Source organism: the organism of the source record quoted next, unplaced genomic scaffold, assembly GCF_019419815.1.
Source record: "Pyrus x bretschneideri cultivar Hongxiangsu unplaced genomic scaffold, Pyrus_bretschneideri_v1 Contig53, whole genome shotgun sequence".
Lineage (NCBI taxonomy): Eukaryota > Viridiplantae > Streptophyta > Magnoliopsida > Rosales > Rosaceae > Pyrus > Pyrus x bretschneideri.
In genome coordinates, this window is record NW_025999791.1 from 1,479,728 (window position 1) to 1,501,349 (window position 21,622).

The 21,622-nt window shown below is 36.1% G+C and overlaps 2 protein-coding genes and 1 long non-coding RNA gene across 3 annotated transcripts; 2 read left to right on the forward strand and 1 right to left on the reverse strand.

Annotated features, from left to right (window-relative positions):
• Nucleotides 1-4,105: 4,105 nt before the first annotated feature.
• LOC103960778 lies at nucleotides 4,106-4,666 on the forward strand. The gene has a single exon (XM_009373261.2). It carries the CDS (start codon nucleotides 4,106-4,108, stop codon nucleotides 4,664-4,666), a length of 561 nt encoding a protein of 186 aa, XP_009371536.2.
• A 5,357-nt stretch (nucleotides 4,667-10,023) lies between these two features.
• On the reverse strand, nucleotides 10,024-11,442 carry LOC103958758. Its single transcript, XR_001954180.2, has 3 exons — nucleotides 10,521-11,442; nucleotides 10,213-10,351; nucleotides 10,024-10,116 (listed from the first exon to the last, which is right to left on the reverse strand). It is a non-coding gene; the product is annotated as an uncharacterized LOC103958758 (long non-coding RNA).
• A 4,775-nt stretch (nucleotides 11,443-16,217) lies between these two features.
• LOC103958739 (probable protein kinase At2g41970) lies at nucleotides 16,218-19,673 on the forward strand. Its single transcript, XM_009371049.3, has 7 exons — nucleotides 16,218-16,426; nucleotides 17,124-17,377; nucleotides 17,458-17,584; nucleotides 17,671-17,944; nucleotides 18,449-18,581; nucleotides 18,676-18,762; nucleotides 19,439-19,673. Exons 1-7 carry the CDS (start codon nucleotides 16,327-16,329, stop codon nucleotides 19,562-19,564), a joined length of 1,101 nt encoding a protein of 366 aa, XP_009369324.2. The 5' UTR covers nucleotides 16,218-16,326; the 3' UTR covers nucleotides 19,565-19,673.
• Nucleotides 19,674-21,622: the final 1,949 nt, after the last annotated feature.

Here is a 21,622-nt window from a genome sequence, read left to right on the forward strand (position 1 = left end):
TGGCAAAGTAGGTTTAGAATCACTTATGGGAAAGGAAGCACAATGACTCTTAGCCATGACACATGTTTCACACTTGAACTCTGAATCACTACAAGTGCGAAACAAAGAAGAAAATAGATGCTTCATATAACTGAATGATGGATGTCTCAAATGTCGATGCCACAACCAAATTTGATGTCTGTCATCCACTTTAGCACTTAGAACTTGATGATTATTTGAACCTAAAACAATAATATCCTCCATAGTCAAGATGTACAAACCCCTAATTCTTTTACCACAACCAATTATCTTCTGAGTTTGAATGTCTTGAAAATAACAATACATGGGGTAGAAGTGAGCAGAACAATATAAGGTATCAAGTAGTCTTCTTACCGACAAAAGATTGCACTTAACATTGGGAACAAATAAAGCATGGACCAGTGATAAGGTCAGAATAAGAGAGATAGCGTCTTTACCTTCACAGGGGAAGGTGCTCCATTTGCACTAGTAATATATGGATCATGAACATAGTCACGTAACTCTTCAAGAACTCTAGGGTTACCAGTCACATGATCAGTGGCTTCAGTATTAATTATCCATATATTTGTTCCACCAAGATGCATACCCACACTATGATTGTATTGAGCCATTTTGCTAAACCACGAACAATAAAGGCACAAAAGATAAGTAGCGGAATTAAAACAATTTACTAGAACACTGTAGCACAAATTGTTCATTATACTGTTCACTTATTTTATTTCATTTTTTGGACGTAGGAAATCAAGACAAAAGTGGGCACAAAATTAAAGCACGCAAATCATCGAGAGCGAAGTGGTTTGATGCCAAGTTAAACTAAAGATGGTAAATACCAAATATACATACATATATATATATATATGACAATATTTGAAAATTTCTTATATGTTCATTAATCTTCAAAGTGGAGTATATATAGGAGTTACAATTGATATTACTTATGCACTTTGTCAATATAGGACAACAAATTACTATTTACACTTTAACTAATGTATAACTCGCAACACCAAGTTCCCTCACCAAGAAGCCCCAAGCTTCATTCTTATTGATCCCTTGTTTTCAAGTAATAACATGTGGCAGTCAAGTTACTTTATAACATGAATAGTATCTTCATGGAATGATGATTACAGCCGTACAAAGACAATAGCACTTGCCCTATTCTACCAAAAAATTAAAAAGATTGAAGATCTGACTGATAGAATCATAAATCAAATAGAAAAAAATTTACAAAAGATAAGAAAAAGAGATATATAATTTCAGATAGAAATTTGAGTTCTACCAAAATGAATTATGATGATAAAAGATTGGAATCACAAAAAAATATTTGACAAATATTAAAAGGAAGAACTACTCGATTAATCGGTAAACATATTATTTTATAAAAAAATTCATTGAAAAGATATACATAGATATCAGATAATGAAACCAAAAATTTTACATCTAAATGTCAGCTAGAACACGACAAGTGAATAGTTGAGAAGATACTCTCCAATTGACCTTTAAAACTTATAATTGTCAGCGTGTATTTTTCTAATTAACTATTTTTTTCTCTTGTGTACGAGCATTTTTATTCAAGAAGTGAACACATAAAAGGTTCACTCTTACCAACACTTACACATGCATAATTTAGAAGTACACATTGGCGAAACCAAGATCTTAACCCAATTAAGTGCATGATTAAGAAGTTGTCATGTTACACATTCATTTTCATATACTTAACCTAAACCCATATACATGATCTTGACCTACACGGTTGTTTTTACATCATTAGTCAAATTATCTACTTGGTCCTAGTGCATTGCATATATTAATTCTGGAAAACCTTATTACTTGCACAAAACATCAACCAAATTTCCTGTTTTTCGTGAATATCATTTAGAGTCATCAGTTATAATGAGTAAGGGTAAAATGACATTGTTGGGGTCATATCCACCAATTTTCCCCGCGTTGGCTCCACTAGTAGTGTACCTGCACCAACAAATTCAATTTGAAGATAAAGTTCAGAAATTTGATGGGTAACTATGGTTTTTTATTATGGGATCAAATTTCATTTGAAGATTCCTATGTCACGTTCCTTATTTTAATGAAGAATTATTGTAACCCGTTTGCAACCGCTAAAATTATATTCAATGATAAAAAATTAATAAAAATATGTGAGAGATAAAAATGGCAGTGTAATTTAGGATTCAAGCTTTAGGATTGAGTGTTTAGGGGTTAAAGTTTAGAGTTTGGCCAATCATTTTACGTTCCAGTTTTCAATGGATATATGTAGAGCTTTTCAGGAGTGGGAGAGTGGAGGGAATGATATACATTGTGAAACGTCAGATAGGTTGACTCTGTGTGGTTCGACCAATGGGAATACGTGATTGATTGAGGCGTACATGTGATCTTCGATTCGGTGGTGTGGTACTTGTACAAAAGTATGTGATATTGGGATGAAGTTTTCTAAAGGATCAGCACGTACGAAGATTATATTGTAGCTCTTATTACTATTGTTTAGAGGCAACCAACGCTACCCTAATATTGAGATGATTTCCGCGGCTGATAAATTGGCTAATTTGAGTTTATTGTGTTTTTGAGTGGCTGATGTTGTTAGGATTTATAGACCTCATGATTTTTTTAATAATTTCATTTTGTTGACTGTTAATTAACTCCGTTGTTAATAAAAATCTACCCAAAGTAACCACGTTGTAATTTTGATAAACCAACAATTGATGCCAAATCCATATTGAATATGTGATGTTTATAGACTGTGGAGTATGAAGGTAGAGAGACAAATGCGTAGGTTGCCCAAGTAAGATAGGGAATATATATGTATGTTTGCTTGCATAGCTTATACATTCTCCATAAAGTAGTACCCATTAATTTTTTTCCTCTTAAAAAAGAAGAAAATAAAACTAGATATATAATTTTAGTTTTGGTAGATACTATTAGGAGTAATCCAGTTGTTTTTACGTTGAAATATTGTGATTCCACATCACCCCCTTGTTTCTGCATCCCTTTCTTCATTCCAAAAGAACAATAAAAAGCAAGATTTTCTGTACAAACCTTTAGTTCATTACTTCATCCATGCAATAATCAAACACAAAAATACCTACTCAAAATATTGTGAATGCTAAAAAATATAAAACAATTGTAAGAGCTCAATACTACCTGAGCGCACGTCACCACTCACCCTAATGAAGTTCTTTTCTACTATGTAAATCCCCTCCCCACACCACCATCAGCACAACTCCAGTACGTGTACAACCACACATCGATCCCTGGCAATCATGAACACTACCCAACGAATGACGACTCAGTTTCTCCTCTCCCTCGTCTTCCTCTTTTTCCTCTCCTGCCCCACCGCCGGATCCCCATTCACTGAAAAGGTACAACGCACCAAGTATGTTATGATGTTATCAACGTTTGTCTAACCAATGCCCATGCCGATCTTGACTTTGTCACCAGCATCTCCTCTCCCCCAAACACCACCACACCCCCGCCCCAACCTCACCCAACCCACCCACCCCAACCCCACCCCCCCCCCCCCCCCCAAACAACCCGACCGACGCAATACTAGATCCCGTGAGTCTTGCGTCAAATTGTTCGAGGATTCCGTTGAATCTTTTCGCACTGCTCTGGCGTTTATGGACCAACTAGGCACCCCCGGCACCCCGACCTTTCATCAAAAGATTAAGGGCTGGTTTGGTATTGCTGTGCTTTGAAAAAAAGCTGCTGTGAGAATAAGCGGCTGTGCTGTGAGAATAAGCGGCTGTGAAATAAAGCCAGCAAAGTGTTTGGTAAACTTTTTTGTAAAAGTGCTTTTGGAAACAAAAAGCAGTATCATAGTGTTTGGTAAACTTTTTTGTAAAACAGCTGTGACTGTGTGAAATGACCAAAAATGGTATATTACTAGATGTGCTATTAATTTAATTTTCTTAACAAATAAAAGTGAATTACTAAATATATTTTATTTTTAGAAGAAAAATATTTATAAACTTTGTCATCTCCAAACAAAACCTCCCAAACCTCCCACCTACCACAGAAACCCCAAACAAAACCTCCCAAACCTTGTCATCTCCGCCACTCCGCACCCGCCGGCTCAACCATGAACTCCTCCTCCACTCTCGCTTCCTCCTCCTTCTCTACATCCTCATCTCTCTTCCAATACAAACTCATTCCCAGTAAACCAACCCAACCTTCCCTTCTCCGTTTTGACCCTCCCCATTCCCACAATTCCCACAATGTCCCTGCCCTCAAAGTCACAGCCTCCTTCGCCGCCCACCACCACCGACCCCTCATCCCAGGTAACACCCACAACAACCCAAGCCCGATTCTTCAAACTCTTAAACATTACGCCAAAACCGCCATTCTCATCGGAGTCACCGCCGCCGTGTTCACCACCAAATCATCGACTTTGCTCGCCATAGCCGAACCTCCGCCGACATTGTCCGACTTCCTGGGTTCGAATTCGGAAGCCATCGGTGCCCTGAAATCGCTTCTGCAGCAGAAGCTCGAAAACGGCGAGGACGACGAGGCGCTCAAGATCCTGCAGCGCTTGGTCGAGGCGCAGCCGTCCAATACCGAGTGGAAGTTCATGATGGAACGAGAGAACGAGAGAACGAGAGAGAGCCTGAGGTTCGGGTTATGCGAGAGAGCTCTGAGGTGAAGAGCGTGCGAGAGAGTTTTGGAGAAGGGAAAGGCGAGAGCGTCGGTGAAGGGAAAACCGAGGGCAGCTTTGGGTTATGGTATATTTCATTAAACGTGGACACTGTTCACCCGTGTGTGGGTGAAAATAAGCTGCTTTTGGAAGCTACAAATTGCAGCTTCTTGTCATCTCTTGGTTTTGGGCTTTTTTTCACCCTCAACTTTGAAACAAAGCTGTTTTTCAAAGTTTACCAAACACTAAAAATTTTCATAGCTTTTTTTCATAGTAGCTTTTTTTTTAAGCACCTCAATCCCAAACAGGCCCTAAGGATACGAGTCTCCAGTTGAGTGCTGGGTATACCTATGCGCGGACTTGCCAAGAAAGCTTTGAGGTCGTGAATGATGGGCTTCTCAAGACCGAAGTGTCCAATCGTGTGGAGGATTTGATTAAGCTTGCGGGCATAGCAATTGAGCTCCTCAATAAAATTGAAGGAGGGACTATGCTTTGATCGTAATGCGCTTTGTTGGATATATGTCAACAATTTGTGATAAACTTATATATGCTAATAATAAATGTGAATAAATATATTACAGAGTATAAACAAAATGAAATAATATTTAAGCAGATAAACAGAAAATCGAGGCTTGCGTACCGCAATGTCCTTGAAACAAAAATTTCGTCATTGCTCAGTGCTTGTAGTTCTACGGACGTCTGCTTCATCAAGATTCAACGATCTAAGTCAGAATTCCAGCACCACAAAACTAAACTTCTGGCGAATTTCTTTGTGGTACTCTCAATATGCTTCGTATGTATGGATTGATGATTTTCAGTGAGTTGAATGATATGCAGATGCATGTATTTATAGTGAGCATATGTCTGTTCGCAACATACATGTTTTTGGAAGGCGATTGTTAAACGCAAAGGGTGTGTTGCTCCATCTTTTTCTCAAATATTTTCATACGCTCTCAGACTTCATCTGAAAGGACGAGTCTATTTGAAAAAAACAAAAAAGATTAATTAAATTCAAAATTGCTTATTGAATTTAATTATTAGAGCCCGAGCCTAACCATCTTTTGATAATTAATTATATATTAATTATCAATTAATTATATATTAATTATCAATTAATTAGTACACCCTAAAATCCAACCCCAAGGTTGAGCCCAATTTTATTCTCCATGGTCCATCACTCCAATCACTTTCTATAAGTGACAAAGCCTTATAAAGTGAGGGAACCATTCGGTAGGGACCAATGTGGGACAACAAAAATTCTACTCAAAATTTCCAACAAGACCCTACATTTGAGTTGAAATTTCATTCAAACACCACCAGTTTACTTATAACACCCTACATTTGAATGCAAATGTATGACTAGCTGCCTAAATTTTCCAACATTATGCATATGATGAAGTGTCTTTTGGACTTGAACTTACCCTAGTAGAAACATATCGGGTTTACTTGGTGACGCAGTGGATGTGGAAGATCTTGAACTGTTCACCGCAATAGTAAACTGAGACAATATGCTACACACATATCATGTCTGCATGTCAATTTATACGGTTGTGTTCATTTTGGCCCTAAACAGATCCCGGATTTCGTAGGAGTTTTAGAGAATTTAGCCATTTCAATTCTCATAAATGCAGCCCCATTTCGTCTTGATAACAAGATATTAATGTCATTAAATGTATAAAACATAACCCCTCGAATGCAACAGACAACACACATTTTATCATAAGAATGGGTAAGTTGTGTGTTCAACTTTTGAATCAAACTGAACCAGTTTGCCTATTAAACCTAGACCATGGGATCTCCAATCAGTTAGGTTAGGTTTCCACCCTGTCCAATTCATTGAATTGGCTTGAGACCCATTCCCCTCGATGTAAATAATATTTGCTCTCTTGGTAGACCTTTTGTCAAAGGATCATCTATATTTTCCTTTGACTTCACATAATCAATGGATATTATTCCATTGGACAACTTCTTAAGGGTATTATGCTGACACCTGATGTGTCGCGACTTTCCATTGTATACATGACTTTTGGCCCTTGATTGCGCGGCCATACTGTCATAATGTATACATATAGCAGTTACAGGCTTTGCCACAGTGGAATATCCTCCAGAAAATGTTTGAGCCACTCGGCTTCTTCTTCAGCCAGTGTTCTAAAAATCGGCTTAGGCGCTACAAGGTGGCCAACCACTTCGATTAGCTCATAATCGGGAGAAAAATTGGCAAGAGGATTAGGTGGGCGCAGAGGCAGATTAGGCGGTGCTTGGGCGGCCTAGGCGGGCGACTTGATGACCTAGGTGGTCTGGGCATTTTGGACTTTTTGCTGTTGCAGAGAGCTGCGTTCTTGTTCTAGTTCTGCCTTCTGCATTTCAAGAAGACGAAAGGAAGAAGTAGAAGACGAAAGGAAGAAGAAGATAGAAATAAGTTTCTGTCTTCCCACTCCCCCACGTGACAGACATGACCACTCCACTTTTTGTTTTATTTTTTTAAATTAATTAACTTTTGATCAATTGTAACATACATTGAATATTGTGTGGTGTGCCCCACATCCCTTTTTGGTGCAGTGCGCCATACCTTCCTTTTTACAAACTACAAACCACAACGTTTACATCTTTACTTTTTTTTTTAAGTTCACTATATAATAAATAATCTTTAAAAAATATTTATTAAGTAGTACATATTTATTATCATATGAACTTCATCTTCTACCATCTAATTCATTAAAAAAAAAAAAAAATCCTATCTATTGGAGAGACATTGTTGGATACTCTTTTTGCATTTTATCATTCTTTTATTATCTTATCCATGGATTTCATACAAGTATAATTTTTTGTAAGTGTCAATATGCACTTATTTACAAGATTTACAATAAATTTACCTAAATCACTACAACAGAATTGGTCTTTTGCGGCACACAAAGGGCGCCGTAAACGGCTATTCATGGCTTGATCCCCCAAGCAATAAAAGCCCCTATCGTAAAAGATGTTTTGTCAAATATGACGTTCCCTAGTAGCCGTGAATAATTTAAGCAAAATACGTCGTAAATGCTCTTTAAGGCGTGCCTTATGTGCCTTGGTATTAGATACGGCGTTAATGGAGTGTCGTAATACTGCAAAAGCAATTACGGCATACCTGTGTGCCGTAATTAATATTTGATATGGCGTTTATTGAGTGTCGTAATACTGTGAAGGCAATTACGGCATACATCGTAAAAGAAGACTACCATCAACAATTACGACTGATTTTGCATGTCGTAGTTTACATTTATTTTTATTTTTATTTTTATTTTTAACAATTCATTTTAGATGGGCCTCACTTCATAACATCTAAATTAGTATTGTAAGGAGTACAATAGAAAGATAACAATAATCATCGTAAACGCATTAAACTCTAAATACTTAGATTAATTAGTAAAAATGTCAATTACATTACAATTGGAAGTTTACAAAAAACTTGAGTTGTTTTGTTCCTCTTACAACTTATGCACATCCTAAAGTTAATAGAGGAAACTAATGATGACCATAAGGCAACATCATACCAAAAAGCAATATCCCAAGCACACCCTCCATCTCCACGTTCATGGAGCAACCAATTTCATCACAAAAAAGCACCATACCAAGAAGGAAGCGTTGAGCTAATTCTCAAATATGTAGGACCAAAATATAAGGCAACATCATACCAAAAAGCAATATCCCAAGCACACCCTCCATGTTCATGGAGCAACCAATTTCATCACAAAAGAGCACCATACCAAGAAGGAAGCTTTGAGCTAATTCTCAAATATGTAGGACCAAAATATAAGGCAACATCATACCAAAAAGCAATATCCCAAGCACACCTTCCATGTTCATGGAGCAAGCAATTTCATCACAAAAGAGCACCATACCAAGAAGGAAGCGTTGAGCTAAATCTCAAATCTATAGGACCAAAATATATATAGCTAGTAAGTGAGAAAAAACCAAGAAAAAACTAAGTAGAAATTGATATAAAGTTAGTGAACCATCACAACCAAAATTAGTACCTTTTAATCAAGAGCTAGTCAAAGGAGATAGATTCGATTGGCCATGCGATTGTACTAAGGAGTGCATCGTTGAGAAGAAAAAACTCATGTGTTGGTCGAGGTAAGTTTATCCTAGATACAAGTATCTCAAGGACCCAAACTTTCTTATGATTTGGTCCAAGTGGCACAAAATGCACCAAATCTTGAGGATTTGTGGATGCAATTTCAGCAAGTGCAACAACTTCTCTAGTCCCTGTCCAATTTAGTAATTTTCACTTAGTACCTTGAGGTTTGGGAGAATTATGATTTAGATTACCAGAAGAGGCATCAAGGTTGGAAGATTTAGCTTGAGGCTTGGAAGAAGTAGCATGATGGTTTGCTGAATTAGCATGGTGATTGGTTGAATCATTTGGTAAGTTTCCAGATCCTTGATGATTTGTGCTAACACAAGGAGACTGCCATTAAAGTAGACCATAATTTATGAGTTTGATGCTAATTTAATATTTAATAATAATAATAAAGTGTACGAAAAATGTACTTACCGAGTTAGCATTTTTCCCCATCAGTCCAACTAGTAGGAAATGGATAGTATTTTTCAAATCTTCCAACTCTTTTTCCAGCATAATAACTCTCTCACGATTATATGTTTGAACACTCACTTGTGAAGGTGTTGCACCAAACCCAAGTCCCCTTACTCTACCTCTACGTTCGGGTCCAAGCGCTTTGGCAAGATCATCATTCTTAATAGAGTTTTTATCAACATCTATTACATTCTTATTTGCATTTTGTATTTTTTTCTACGATGAAAAAGCAAAATGTTAACTTATAAAATAAAGACTATAATACTAATACAAATGAGTATAAATTGTTCCATTCATTACCGCTACAATTGCAACCTCTTCGTTTAAAAATTCACCAGATTTTCTTGTGTGCCCACGAATCCATACATCTCCCCTTGTTATTGCATTAGGTGTTTCACTTTCTCTTATCTACATCATTAGAAATTAAAAAAAAAAAAAAAGCACTAAGAGAGAATATTAGATCATAGTCTTCATACAGCAGCACCACTTGCAATTATGTTAAAAAGTTGTTGTGATGCTGCATATGGAGTCTACTACCAAGGTGACCCCTACGGTAAATCTCTAGGGTAAGGCTCATTGTAATTTTTAGGGTAAGGGTATGTAAATCACCTTTCCCTTGATTTAAGGGAGGAGGCTGCTTGGGGTAATGTGTTTGTGTAAGGTTTAGATTAGGAAGGCAACATGCCTTCTTCACTCTTGTACAAACATACATGAAATATACATTGAAACTTTAAACCAGAAAATCTACAAAAGTAAAATATGACTAATAGAAATAAAAATTGTAGTTTACCATCTCATCTTCAAGGCGAGCATAGCCTTTGCGACTCATTGTGTGTAGCATAGTTTGCTTTGCCCTCATTTTCTTGAATCTCTCACTTACCTCCTATATATCCAAAATTTATTCAATATAATTGTTATGGATTTGAAGTACTGAAAATAGAATGAATATATTTGAATAAAAGAAAAGAAATATTATTACCTTATATTTTGAACCTAAGTGTTTCTTAACAAAACTTCGCCATTGTACCAAACTCACATTATCAGGCTTGATTTGCTTTGTAGCACGCTTAAAACCAATTTGCTCTCCTTGTTTCTACACTTCCTTAAGCATTTTGCATCTGTGATCTCGCCAATGATTTGAAATCTTTAAAATCTTTTGTAATGAATACTTCTTATGACATTCATCAACATCAAATTTATTCTAAAACATAAAACATTAAATTATTGAAACTGATAGAGAACTAATTTAAATATCAGAATCAAAACATAATAAGGTTTTTATATTACCTGAACATGCTCCCATAGTTGATGCTTAAAGTCATCAGCAAATTCTTTCCATGTATCTACGGTAATGGGAACCAACTCCCTTGCCGTGACACCAAGAAGAGAAGCATACTTTGCTGCAATTCCCCAAATGGTTGGCCTCAATGATTGAAGTCAACTAGGAGCTTTTAAAAATAATGTTGCCCTCAATGATTGAAGTCATCAGCAAATGCTCCCTCAGTTGATGCATTAAAAATAAAAAAGATTCATAATTGTAATTGCATGGAATTGTTGTGCTAATAAACTACTTTTCTCCCGGATTCTAATCATCTTCTGGTTGCAACAAAGACAAAATAATTTTCTTGCAACAAAGACAATAAAACAACCAATGAAAAAGTGGTCAAGAGGACCACTAAAGGAAAATAGAAATGCATGAGGGAAACAAAACCCTCCTAAAATCTGAAAAATTAGTAGGCCTACAACATCATAGACTCCTCGCCAAGTTATCCCATAGCTCCTTAGCCCCTACTCCACCATACCTTCAAAAGCCCTTTATTTCTTTTCGTCCAGACCACACAAATTACAGCAAGAACCAAACACCCCTATATAACTCTAGCCTTCTTGCCCCTACTGAAACTCAATAAAAGGCATCAAGTAGAGAAATTTCACCATTTCACTTTCATTCAAGCCATATTCCTTCAAATACTCACAAATGCATACATAGCACCAGACAAAAGATTGAAATCTATATCTTTTTTCATAATTACAAACTCAACATTTATATCATTGAAAAGGATAAAACCAAATGGTTAAAAATACAAAAGTTTCAAGAAAAATATTGAAATTGCATTTTCTAAAAAGAATAAACAAGGGAAAAAAGAGAGATGTGTTGGATTAGGAAATCACCATGGCCGGCCGAAGAGCCTGATGAGTCGTAGAAGCTGGGGACTCTGGAGAAAGAAAAGAGAATAAAGCCAAAAAGCCAAAAAGCTTATTTTCGAACATTAGGAAACTAAAACAAATCTAATGGTGTTGGGCACCCCAAAACACATGAATTGGTCTAATAAAAAAATAATAAAATGTGGGTGGGGAAAATTTCGGCGGGAACTAAAAAAAAATTTCGGCGCCAAATTGTCTATTGATTGACTAGAAAAATTTGGCTTGTTTATAACATAATAATTTTCCAAAGTTAGAGTCATTATTTACGACGTGTCATTCGTGTCATAAAAGGTACGGACACAAATATATGAAAAATTCACATTACGACATAACGTGAAGCCTTAAAAGAGAAGGAAAGTGTGTCGTATAAATTGTCAAATGTGATACACAACGCTTAAGCCGTAAATATTTGTGTTTAACAACTTGCACAAAAGTACTGACGTGAATGTGAGATTATGCACAAGTATTACGACATGAACTTTATGAATGTCGTGAATGATATTATTTATGACATACCAGTATTGTATGTTGTATTTGCCAAGTCGTAAAAGACTCAAACTGTTGTAGTGAATCCGCCTAGCCGCCTAGGCTCTAGGCGCTAGCCCGACGGCCGACTAGCGCCTAGTATTTTTTAGAACGTTGTCTCCAGCCAAGTCTAAAGTTATAAACTCTGATTCCATGGTGGAATGAGCTATACATTTTTGTTTAGAGGATTTCCAAGATATTGCTGCACCTCCCAAGGTAAAAACATATCAACTTGTCGACTTGGATTATGTAGTGTCAGAAATCCAATTAGCATCACCAAAGCCTTCTACAACAGGTGGATACTTTGTGTAGTGTAGTCCATAGTCAAGTGTATTTTGCAAATACCTTAACACTCTTACTAAAGCATCTCAATGCTCTTGTGCCGAATTACTTGTATATCTACTAAGCCTACTTCCTACATAAGCTGAGTCAGGCTTAGTCGAATTCATCAAGTACATTAGACTTCCAATTACTTGTGAATATTTAAGTTGAGATATCGCATTGCCTTTATTTTTCTCCAACTTGCATCCAACATCAAAAGGAGTTGCAGCAGGTTTGCAGTCAAATTGACCAAACCTCTGTAATATTTTTTCTGCATAATGGGACTGTGTAAGGACATACCCTTCACTATTTCTCTTAATTTGAATTCCTAGAATGACATCGGCTTGACCTAAGTCTTTCATGTCAAAACTTGAATTCAACATTTTCTTTGTTTTGTTTATTCCAAGGCCCATTTTTGATAATTAATTACATATTAATTATCAATTAATTAGTACACCCAAAGTCCAACCCCAAGGTTGAGCCTAATTTTATTCTCCATGGTCCATCATTTCAATCACTTTTTATAAGGGACAAAGCCTTATAAAATGAGAGAACCATTTGGTAGTGATAAATGTGGGACAATGAAATTTCTACTCAAAATTTCCAACGCGATTATCCTTGTTGCAAAAGTTGGAATAGTCAATTAGTGAGATAATTAATTAATGAAAATAAATTATGATCTAAATACTTCAAACTTTATCGTCAGTTTGTATTTTTTTGCTTGATTGTGTCATCCTATATATAGATTAAGGAAGATAATATAATCTTCATTATATATGGATTATATCTAAACCATAGTTTATTGTCGGTTTCTATTTTCTTGCTTGGTTAAATAAACGGAATTAGAACACTATCTAATTGATACTATAGAATTTCAATAGGATTTACACAATTGCATTTTTAACCTAATTAAGACTACAATAACATGGACCAAAATAGGGTTAACCATGCATGAAATCAATTAATTAAATACTACTATATACCAAAATAAGGCAAAAACTTTGTACTAAACTAGAATTAAATATACGGAAACGCACCAATAGAAGATAGCCTTGAAGCAAGTCATAGAACTCAGAAAATTATTCGTTACCATCACGTGAATATAAATCGAATCATCTTGTTAACAGAACAATTAAGCAACACTAGCAAAGATCACATCCTCCATGAAAAATATAATTTTTAGTTTTCATTTTTCTCAAATATTATTTTTAATTTTTTAATTTTTTGGTAGAAGTTATGCAGGTATCAGAAAAAAAAAAAAGTGTTGGCAGTTATGGAGAGAGAAAAAGAAAGAGAAAGAGAGTGAGTTTAGAGGGTAGTGATAAGATGACATGGCTATGAGGTATAGGAAAAAGAAAACAGCAAAAAGTTATTTGTTGGAAATTACTTTAATGCCTCATTTTTTTTTTCTTTTCTCACATTTTTTTTTTCCAGTTATGTATTAATAATTGTAATTGTAATTTCATTGGTTTTTTGTTGATAAAGTGAGTTCTATTAATATATAGTTTAGATAATAGAATTTGTTAACACTTTACTTAACAAATTCTATTGTGTTTCTTCATGTGACTTTGCCAAGACTTTGAAGTTTTGATTGACGGTTTACTTCCTCTGTATAAACGTTCTGCCCCGTTTGCAAAGGCAGAGACATGGATGTTTGAATCCCACGTTCAATTTTTGTTTTGCTTCTAATTGATTAAATAAAGGTACATTAAACAAAAGGGAAAGGAATTTGTACTGCGTAATCGCTGTTGATGCGCGAGAGGCCGACTTTGAGAGCGCCGTAGGCTTTCCTCCACGTCTAAAGCGTCCCCATTTTTTCTCTGCTTCTTCTTCTACTGCACTACCTCAATTCCTCCACTACTCAGATCGCTCTCTCACACTACCACTTTTCTCTCTAAGTCACTAGTTGCAGATCAACCTTGAGGATTTATTATGCAATAATTAAGCAAAAGGTTTTGAAGGATATATTATTATACCTCCAAAGGCTTTGACACATTTGACCACCTTGAGGAAGACACGGTGATGGGGCTTTCCTCTTTCTTCATCTTACCTCCGTCTCCCTTCACCTCACCCCCGTTGTTGCTGGTGGTGTTGGCGCCTCCAATTTGTTGCCGCTGCCGTTCTTCTTCTCATTAATCCAAGAACAAACACAAACCCATTAAAATAATTCCTTGCAAAAGTTCTTTTTCTCACATAACGATACTACGCGCAGCATACAGAGTTATTTTTTTTCCCTTCCATCTTTCTACATACATAAAGACATATTTACTACAAAAACAATTTTTATTTTTTCCCTTCCACCTTTCTGCATACATAAAGACATCTTTACTACAAAAATAATTTGCACGTGTTCTTCATGCATCGATTTTATATGTCCATAATTTTCTATATTAGACAGTAATAAAATTAATTTTCATATTTTCATGAGATAGATAAACTGTCAGAAAAAAAATTAACGAATATAAATGATCTTGCAGAAAGATTCCACACATGCCAATCCAAGATATACAAACACAACTGTGAAATTAATTTAGCATATCTTATTGCACCTACTTTCGTACCTTTTTTTTTTCTCTGCAGACACGATTGTAATTGCAGTAGAGGAAACAAAATTACACAAAATGAAAACATAAAATAATAATTACCATTTAATATTTATTAGTCAATCAACTATATGTTTTTAATGCATTCTTTTACATTGTTCACATGCGATTAACTGTTATGTATGTTATTTCAATTAAAAGAACATATAATTAACTCGTGCGTAGTGTGCCGCACTAATTTTTCTTTCTTAACCAATACTTTGTTGTAGGTGTTGAAACTTCCGTTTAGAGTGTTAGAAATAAAGTTTAAATGAAGAATAATAGAATGTACTAAACTATGGTAATTCTAATAAGATCAATCCAACAGCTCTAAGAAGAATGTAGGGCAAAAAAAATCCATGAATAAGGCCAAATAAATCAAGTATGCATCAAACCGCACTTCCTTTGAGTTTTGTTAGTAATCAAATGCTCTGAGTCCTATGACTTGCTGCAAGGCTATCTTTTAATTAACTGCCTTTTTATTGTGATTATTTAATTTGTCAAGGTGTGTTAGTAGCTTTTCTGTCAAAAATACATTTTATTCCTAATCCCGCTTGACTTTGCTCCCCCACACCTAATGCATGTGCTCTGTCTTCCATTAACTTAAAACACTCCCAAATCACACCAGCCAGTCATACAAGGGCACCCGTATGGTGAAGTTTTGGTGGTTGTATTACCATAAACATCATGCATGCATGATGAGAAATAGCAAATAGAAAGGGGGACGTGCAACGTGGTGACATTTAAACGTAGACGAGGTAGGGTTTGTTTTATGCCCGAGTTTCCCGCGAAACAGAGACGCATGACGTGCCCTCTTTCTTTCTCTCTCCCTCTCTCTCTCTCTCTCTCTCTCTCTGTCGTCCCAAAACAGAGAGCCCGTCCATCACAGACAAATCTACACAAATATTTATCAAAACGTTGCTGTTTTCTTCCTCCGCTTCTTCTCTGTCCCTCCTCTGGTTCCTCACCATTCTTTAAATTCCCAGGTCAGTTTTCACTTCATCATTTTATTCAACCTGCATTTCTTCAACTTGAATCATATTTCCGTTGATCTTCTTCCGTAAAAACTGTCCACGTTGCTTTTGAGATTTGTTCTAAGTGATTGGTTTATATATTTATTATATATTTTTAACAAGATGTAATCATCCTTATGGTTGGTTTTCATTTTCTATTTTGGTTACCCAGAAACCAAATAGATCTTAAATTCTTGGTCTTCTGTTTGATTCGTATTTATATTTATTCATAAATTTTGGACAAAAACGAAACATATAGATGCAGTTTAAAGGCTGATCTTTCCTTTTTGTTTATTGTAGATAAGTTGATGTGGGATTTTTTGGAATTGCAGGAATAATTTTATTCAGAAATATTTTTGTTGGTGCTGAATAAAATTAATTGTGTAGAAAATTAGCAATTGGTGGTGATACATGGGTCGTTAATCTTGCTGTGTCACCACAACTTGAAAAATGATGTGTTGCGGGGGTGCGGAGGAGGAAAACTTCGGCCCACCTGCTAATCAATACACCGCCCCACCCAGAGGTGGGAATACATATGGAGGAGGAGGAGGTATTTTTTTTAATCTTTCTTAATTTCAAATCATTTGCCATATTGTGACTTATGAGGACCATTGTGTTAGTGGTAATTATTAGAGGGCAATTTCATTCGAATGACAAGTTCTAATTAACCATGCAATGTTCTATTAACTTGTTTGCTAGGTCAAGTCAAAATCCATTTCTTAAGCAAAAATGCAGCTCGTTACTACTAATTATTGAGGAATTTCAGTATGGGCGGCTGTATTAGCAGTTTGGTTGTCCAACTTCTTAGCTTAAGTCTGTTAGACAATTGCTCGACCCGTCATGAGGCCTTTAGGATTGGATAGGAATGGATAACCATTCAGATGACTGCACACCTGTACGGAAAATTTCATCTCACGGATTATTAAATAAGTGGTTTTGGGGTTAGCCCAAATGGTGACTGAGGGCGGGCAAAATCTAATGTAACTGGAATAAATATGGTGTGGAATGAGGTTGGAGGTTTGATGTTGAGAGCCTATAGAAACGAGAGCTCTGATACCATGTCAGACAATGATCACATGACCTTGTCAAAGATTAAGTTGTTAATTAGATAATCGGTGGACAACAAACTAACAAATTCAATCTTTCCGTATGTCAAACATATTTTCAACCTTCATGCATATGCATACTTGTGTCACAAACTAGCATGCACCTTGTCAAGCATTACAAACCATTCCATTGTGTTGCAGGCAATGACAGGGGAGAGCCAAGGAGTTCTAATACGGTCAAAAGCGGAGCTCCACAGAAGGTCTTACCCATCGAAATACCATCTATGTCTTTGGATGAACTAAATAGGTTAACGGGTAACTTTGGTCAGAAGGCTTTGATAGGAGAAGGTTCTTATGGCCGGGTTTTCCATGCAAAATTGAGTAATGGTAAGGCTGCTGCAATAAAGAAATTGGATACGGGTTCATCACAAGAGGACTCTGATTTTTCAGCACAAGTAAGATTTGGGGCCTTATGTTTTCTAGACAAAGACAATGTTGCATGTTTTAAATAAAATGCTGGATCAATCTTGTGCAGTTATCAACAGTGTCAAGACTTAAGCATGGGCATTTTGTGGAATTGATGGGGTATTGCTCGGAGGCAAATAACCGAATTTTGATATATGAGTTTGCAGCCATGGGATCTTTACATGACATATTACATGGTATACTCAGTTACATAATTTGCTTTTGTTTTTGTTTCTACAATTCGTTGAAAATCAATTCGTTTTATCCACTATTTCTGCTGCAGGAAGGAAAGGAGTACAAGGGGCTGAACCGGGTCCAGTTCTTAGTTGGAATCAGAGAATTAAAATTGCCTTTGGTGCAGCCAAAGGCCTTGAGTATCTCCACGAAAAGGTTCAACCTTCAATAGTTCACCGCGACATCAGATCTAGCAACGTCCTGCTTTTTGATGACCATGTTGCCAAAATTGCGGACTTCAACTTGACAAATCAGTCATCAGACACAGCAGCGCGACTGCACTCGACTAGAGTCTTGGGAACATTTGGCTATCATGCTCCTGAGTAAGCCTCGGTTATTGTTTTCTGAATGTTTGATTTGATTCTACTAATCTAATTGAAGGAACATTACTAGCTTAGAAGTGGTATGTTAGCTTGATCTTGATGTATTTCTGTCCCCTATAATGGTTATATAGTGATGGATATGGTACATACTAAGTTTTGTATATATAGGGTAATATTCTCTTTTTAGACTTATGTTCGTATTGTGGAATTAGATCACATTCAAACAAAAATCAACCTATTAATGGTCTAGATTCATGTAGTCTGTGTAAACATAATTAAGCGTCTTACATTGTCAGACAACTGGCAAGAAAACATAATTAAGCATCTTACCTTTATGATCTCCAAAACACGGTTGAGTAGATACATATCTTGCATAGAACCCGTTATATAATCTGCACTAACTCTAGCATTTTGCCATCGTGCATGATATTTTCTCCTTACGTTTGCTTGTAATTTCCTCCTTTAATTATAAAATCATTGCTTTTAATTTTATTTTTTATTCAGGTATGCGATGACAGGACAAATTACTCAGAAGAGTGATGTTTACAGTTTTGGGGTTGTTTTACTAGAGCTTTTGACAGGGAGAAAGCCTGTAGATCATACAATGCCAAAGGGGCAACAAAGTCTTGTTACTTGGGTACTCATAAATTTCTCAAGACTCTCTAACTTGCTTTTAGCAGTGCTTTCTAAAGCCCTCTAATCTGAATCCACATACAAATTAAACATTACAGGCAACTCCAAGATTGAGCGAGGACAAAGTAAAGCAGTGTGTTGATCCCAAGCTAAACAATGACTGCCCACCAAAGGCAATTGCTAAGGTTTGCTTTAACATCCTTTCTCTTAACAAACTTACTATGAACAATCTAGGAATCCCATGAAAAAAAAAATGACCAAATTCACATTCTCTTAACAGTTGTAAGACTCGTTTGGGGCCTAGAATTGGAATGAATTGGGCAACTCATAAAATTCAAGGTATATTGAAGGTAGAGGTGAATGATTTTTCAGGGCATCACAAGGGATTAGACAGTTTCATCTCTTCCAGTTCTCCATTTTTTTGGGGAGCATTGGAAGGGAATAAAGTTTACTTAACGAGTGATTAATCTTCTACATTCAAGTCGGAAACAAGTTTTCACTTCTTCCTTCAACATAACTTGAATATATTGCACCTAAACACCAAATGAGCCCATAGGGTAAAGCTATTCACACTCCTAGTTTCTCATAATGCGCTACTCCTTCTCTTAGTGTTTTAATATTACCATATATTAATTCAAAGCACAGGACGACATACTAAGAGTGTGAATATTAGTAGTAGCTCACACCTGCGTGGGTGACTATTAGCCATCGATGGGCGTGGGTATATTATACGACACTACAGCTGGATGATTTGATGGGAAACGCTTGCTTTGTTGTTTCAATAAGGCAGGCATACGTTAGGCTATCAACTTGACATGTAATTAGTTTCTAAAACTTTGGTTTTCATGCGCAATGTCTCAGTTGGCAGCAGTGGCAGCACTTTGTGTACAGTACGAAGCTGACTTCAGGCCAAACATGACCATCGTTGTGAAGGCTTTACAGCCACTGCTAAACGCAAAACCTGCAGGCCCAGAGTCAAATGCCTGACCATGTATACTCTACCACGTGCATGCATGCAGAATCAGCAACTTGTCTTGTGTACGTGTACTTTGTAACCTATCTTCTTCTTTGTAATCCTATTCCCACGCTATGCTCCACTGAATCGATACACTGTCGATTACAAGGATTCGTTCCGAATTTGTCATTTATCTAGTTTAATCAAGAAAGCAGTCCTAGTTATTCTCTAGTTCAATCAACTCTCTTGTATTTGCTTTTTCATTTCTAAATCTCATGTCACTTGAAATGAAAAGGTTTAGAAACTATGATTCAGATCAAAAAAATATACCATCAACACATATACAAACTGTGAATGCAAGACGATCTGCTTGAATGAGATTTGTGATATATACTTGAGAAAACTTACAACCAAAAAGCGGAGTTAATGGGAGCCTCGGCCACAGTTAGTTGTGTTTGTTGTATGAAATCAACACTTGAGTGCGAATAATTGAGCTTGTAGCATAAAGCTTTGATGTTTAGAGCCAATTGGCTATTTTAGAAAATGACCATACGTGATCTGCAAGGGACTTGCAAATGACACTCGGCAGGTGTTGAAATATCTCACATATCTTCTTTTTTTTTTTTTTTTTTATTTAATTCTAACCCCTGGGGATGGTGAGAAAAGATATATTTTACATCCCAGATGGGCTATAATTGGAGATACCATTATTTCTGGTACAAAAGTTCATACCACTTCAACTAATACTAAAGCCTTTTGTGATAAAACCTCATACATGTCGAACTGTGTAGGTGGTAATTAACTAGTTGGGAACAATATTGGTGTTGTTGGAATTAGACATTTGGCTCATCCCTCTGATAATATGAAATAGAGGAGAAAATGAAGATTATGGCAGTTGAGCTGTGACAGCGTTGGCCTAAATATAAGGCAGCGTGTGCCATATTTTAGGAAGTGAAAATGTTCATTACCAAGATTGATTCAAAAAGCATTTTCAAAAAATACTTTCAACCATTTTTAAAAACAAATTAAAATGAACCCTAAATAATTAAGATGTTATGTAACGCCATATAATGTATCAAACATTATGTGTCGACAGAGTGACTACACTATGCCATCCCATCCTAACAAAGGAGCAAAATGTCAACACATAGGACAAGGGACAACAGCGCTGCTCACTAATCAATTTTTAATTTAATTTTTTTATAATAACATGTGTTAGATTATTGGACAGAATATCATAGGTCCACATATGAAATTGAAAATCAAAATCGAAACACGAACCAAATCAAGCTATACCGAATAATTCGATTTATATGGTTTTGAAATGGCTTCGTTTGAATCTGAATCATAGTGTAAAAAAAAGGGTTTGACTTCGATTTGATTTTATTTAACTAAAATAGGTGTAAAAGTCACAAGCCTAAAGCGGACAAGCGAATGGGCTTGACAGGTAAAGGGCCTAGGTGTCAAACCCTAGAGGGAGGTGCGGCTAGGGGTGTGTTAAAGGACCTATATATACTTCTTGTGTTTTCTCTAATATAAGAAAATGAGAAGTTTTAAATTCAATTACTGTCAAAGAGAATTTGATCACATTATTGCTAGCTTATCGTGTAAAAACAAATAAACATTCGATAAAAGTGTAAAAGCACTTACCGAGGAACTATTTGTCGTTCGAATTTGACTCTTGATAGGCTTGGTATGCGAGGCTTACTTATACAACCTTCGTGGGGTTTTCCATTCTCATCGTCGCTCCATCGGGCTTATATACCTTTTGCGCAACGCAAACCAAATGCTACTTATAGTCTTAAAATTAGATATAGATTAATTAATGGTTGAATAGGTTTTAAATTTTTTTGCAATCAATTACACTTCGGATAAATGTAATTTGAAGTATGTGATAAGTTGGTTGATATTTTTTTAGTTTGATAAAAACAATCATAAATTTACAAATCATTACACAATACACTCCCTTGTCAATCTCACATGTTTGTTATATGACGTAATACTCGGTTGATCAATTTTTGACTTGCATGTACGCCGAAATCGATGCGACGTGAATTACCATTTGTCATATAAGCAACATAGAGACAAAA

Bases quoted from the DNA above. Each gene is read 5' to 3' on its own strand.
- LOC103960778 (XM_009373261.2), top strand. From the start codon at position 4,106: ATGAACTCCTCCTCCACTCTCGCTTCCTCCTCCTTCTCTACATCCTCA.
- LOC103958739 (XM_009371049.3), top strand. From the start codon at position 16,327: ATGATGTGTTGCGGGGGTGCGGAGGAGGAAAACTTCGGCCCACCTGCT. The intron at 17,945-18,448 runs GTAAGCCTCGGT...TTTTTTATTCAG, and splicing joins TTTGGCTATCATGCTCCTGA to GTATGCGATGACAGGACAAA. The intron at 18,763-19,438 runs GTTTGCTTTAAC...GCAATGTCTCAG, and splicing joins CACCAAAGGCAATTGCTAAG to TTGGCAGCAGTGGCAGCACT.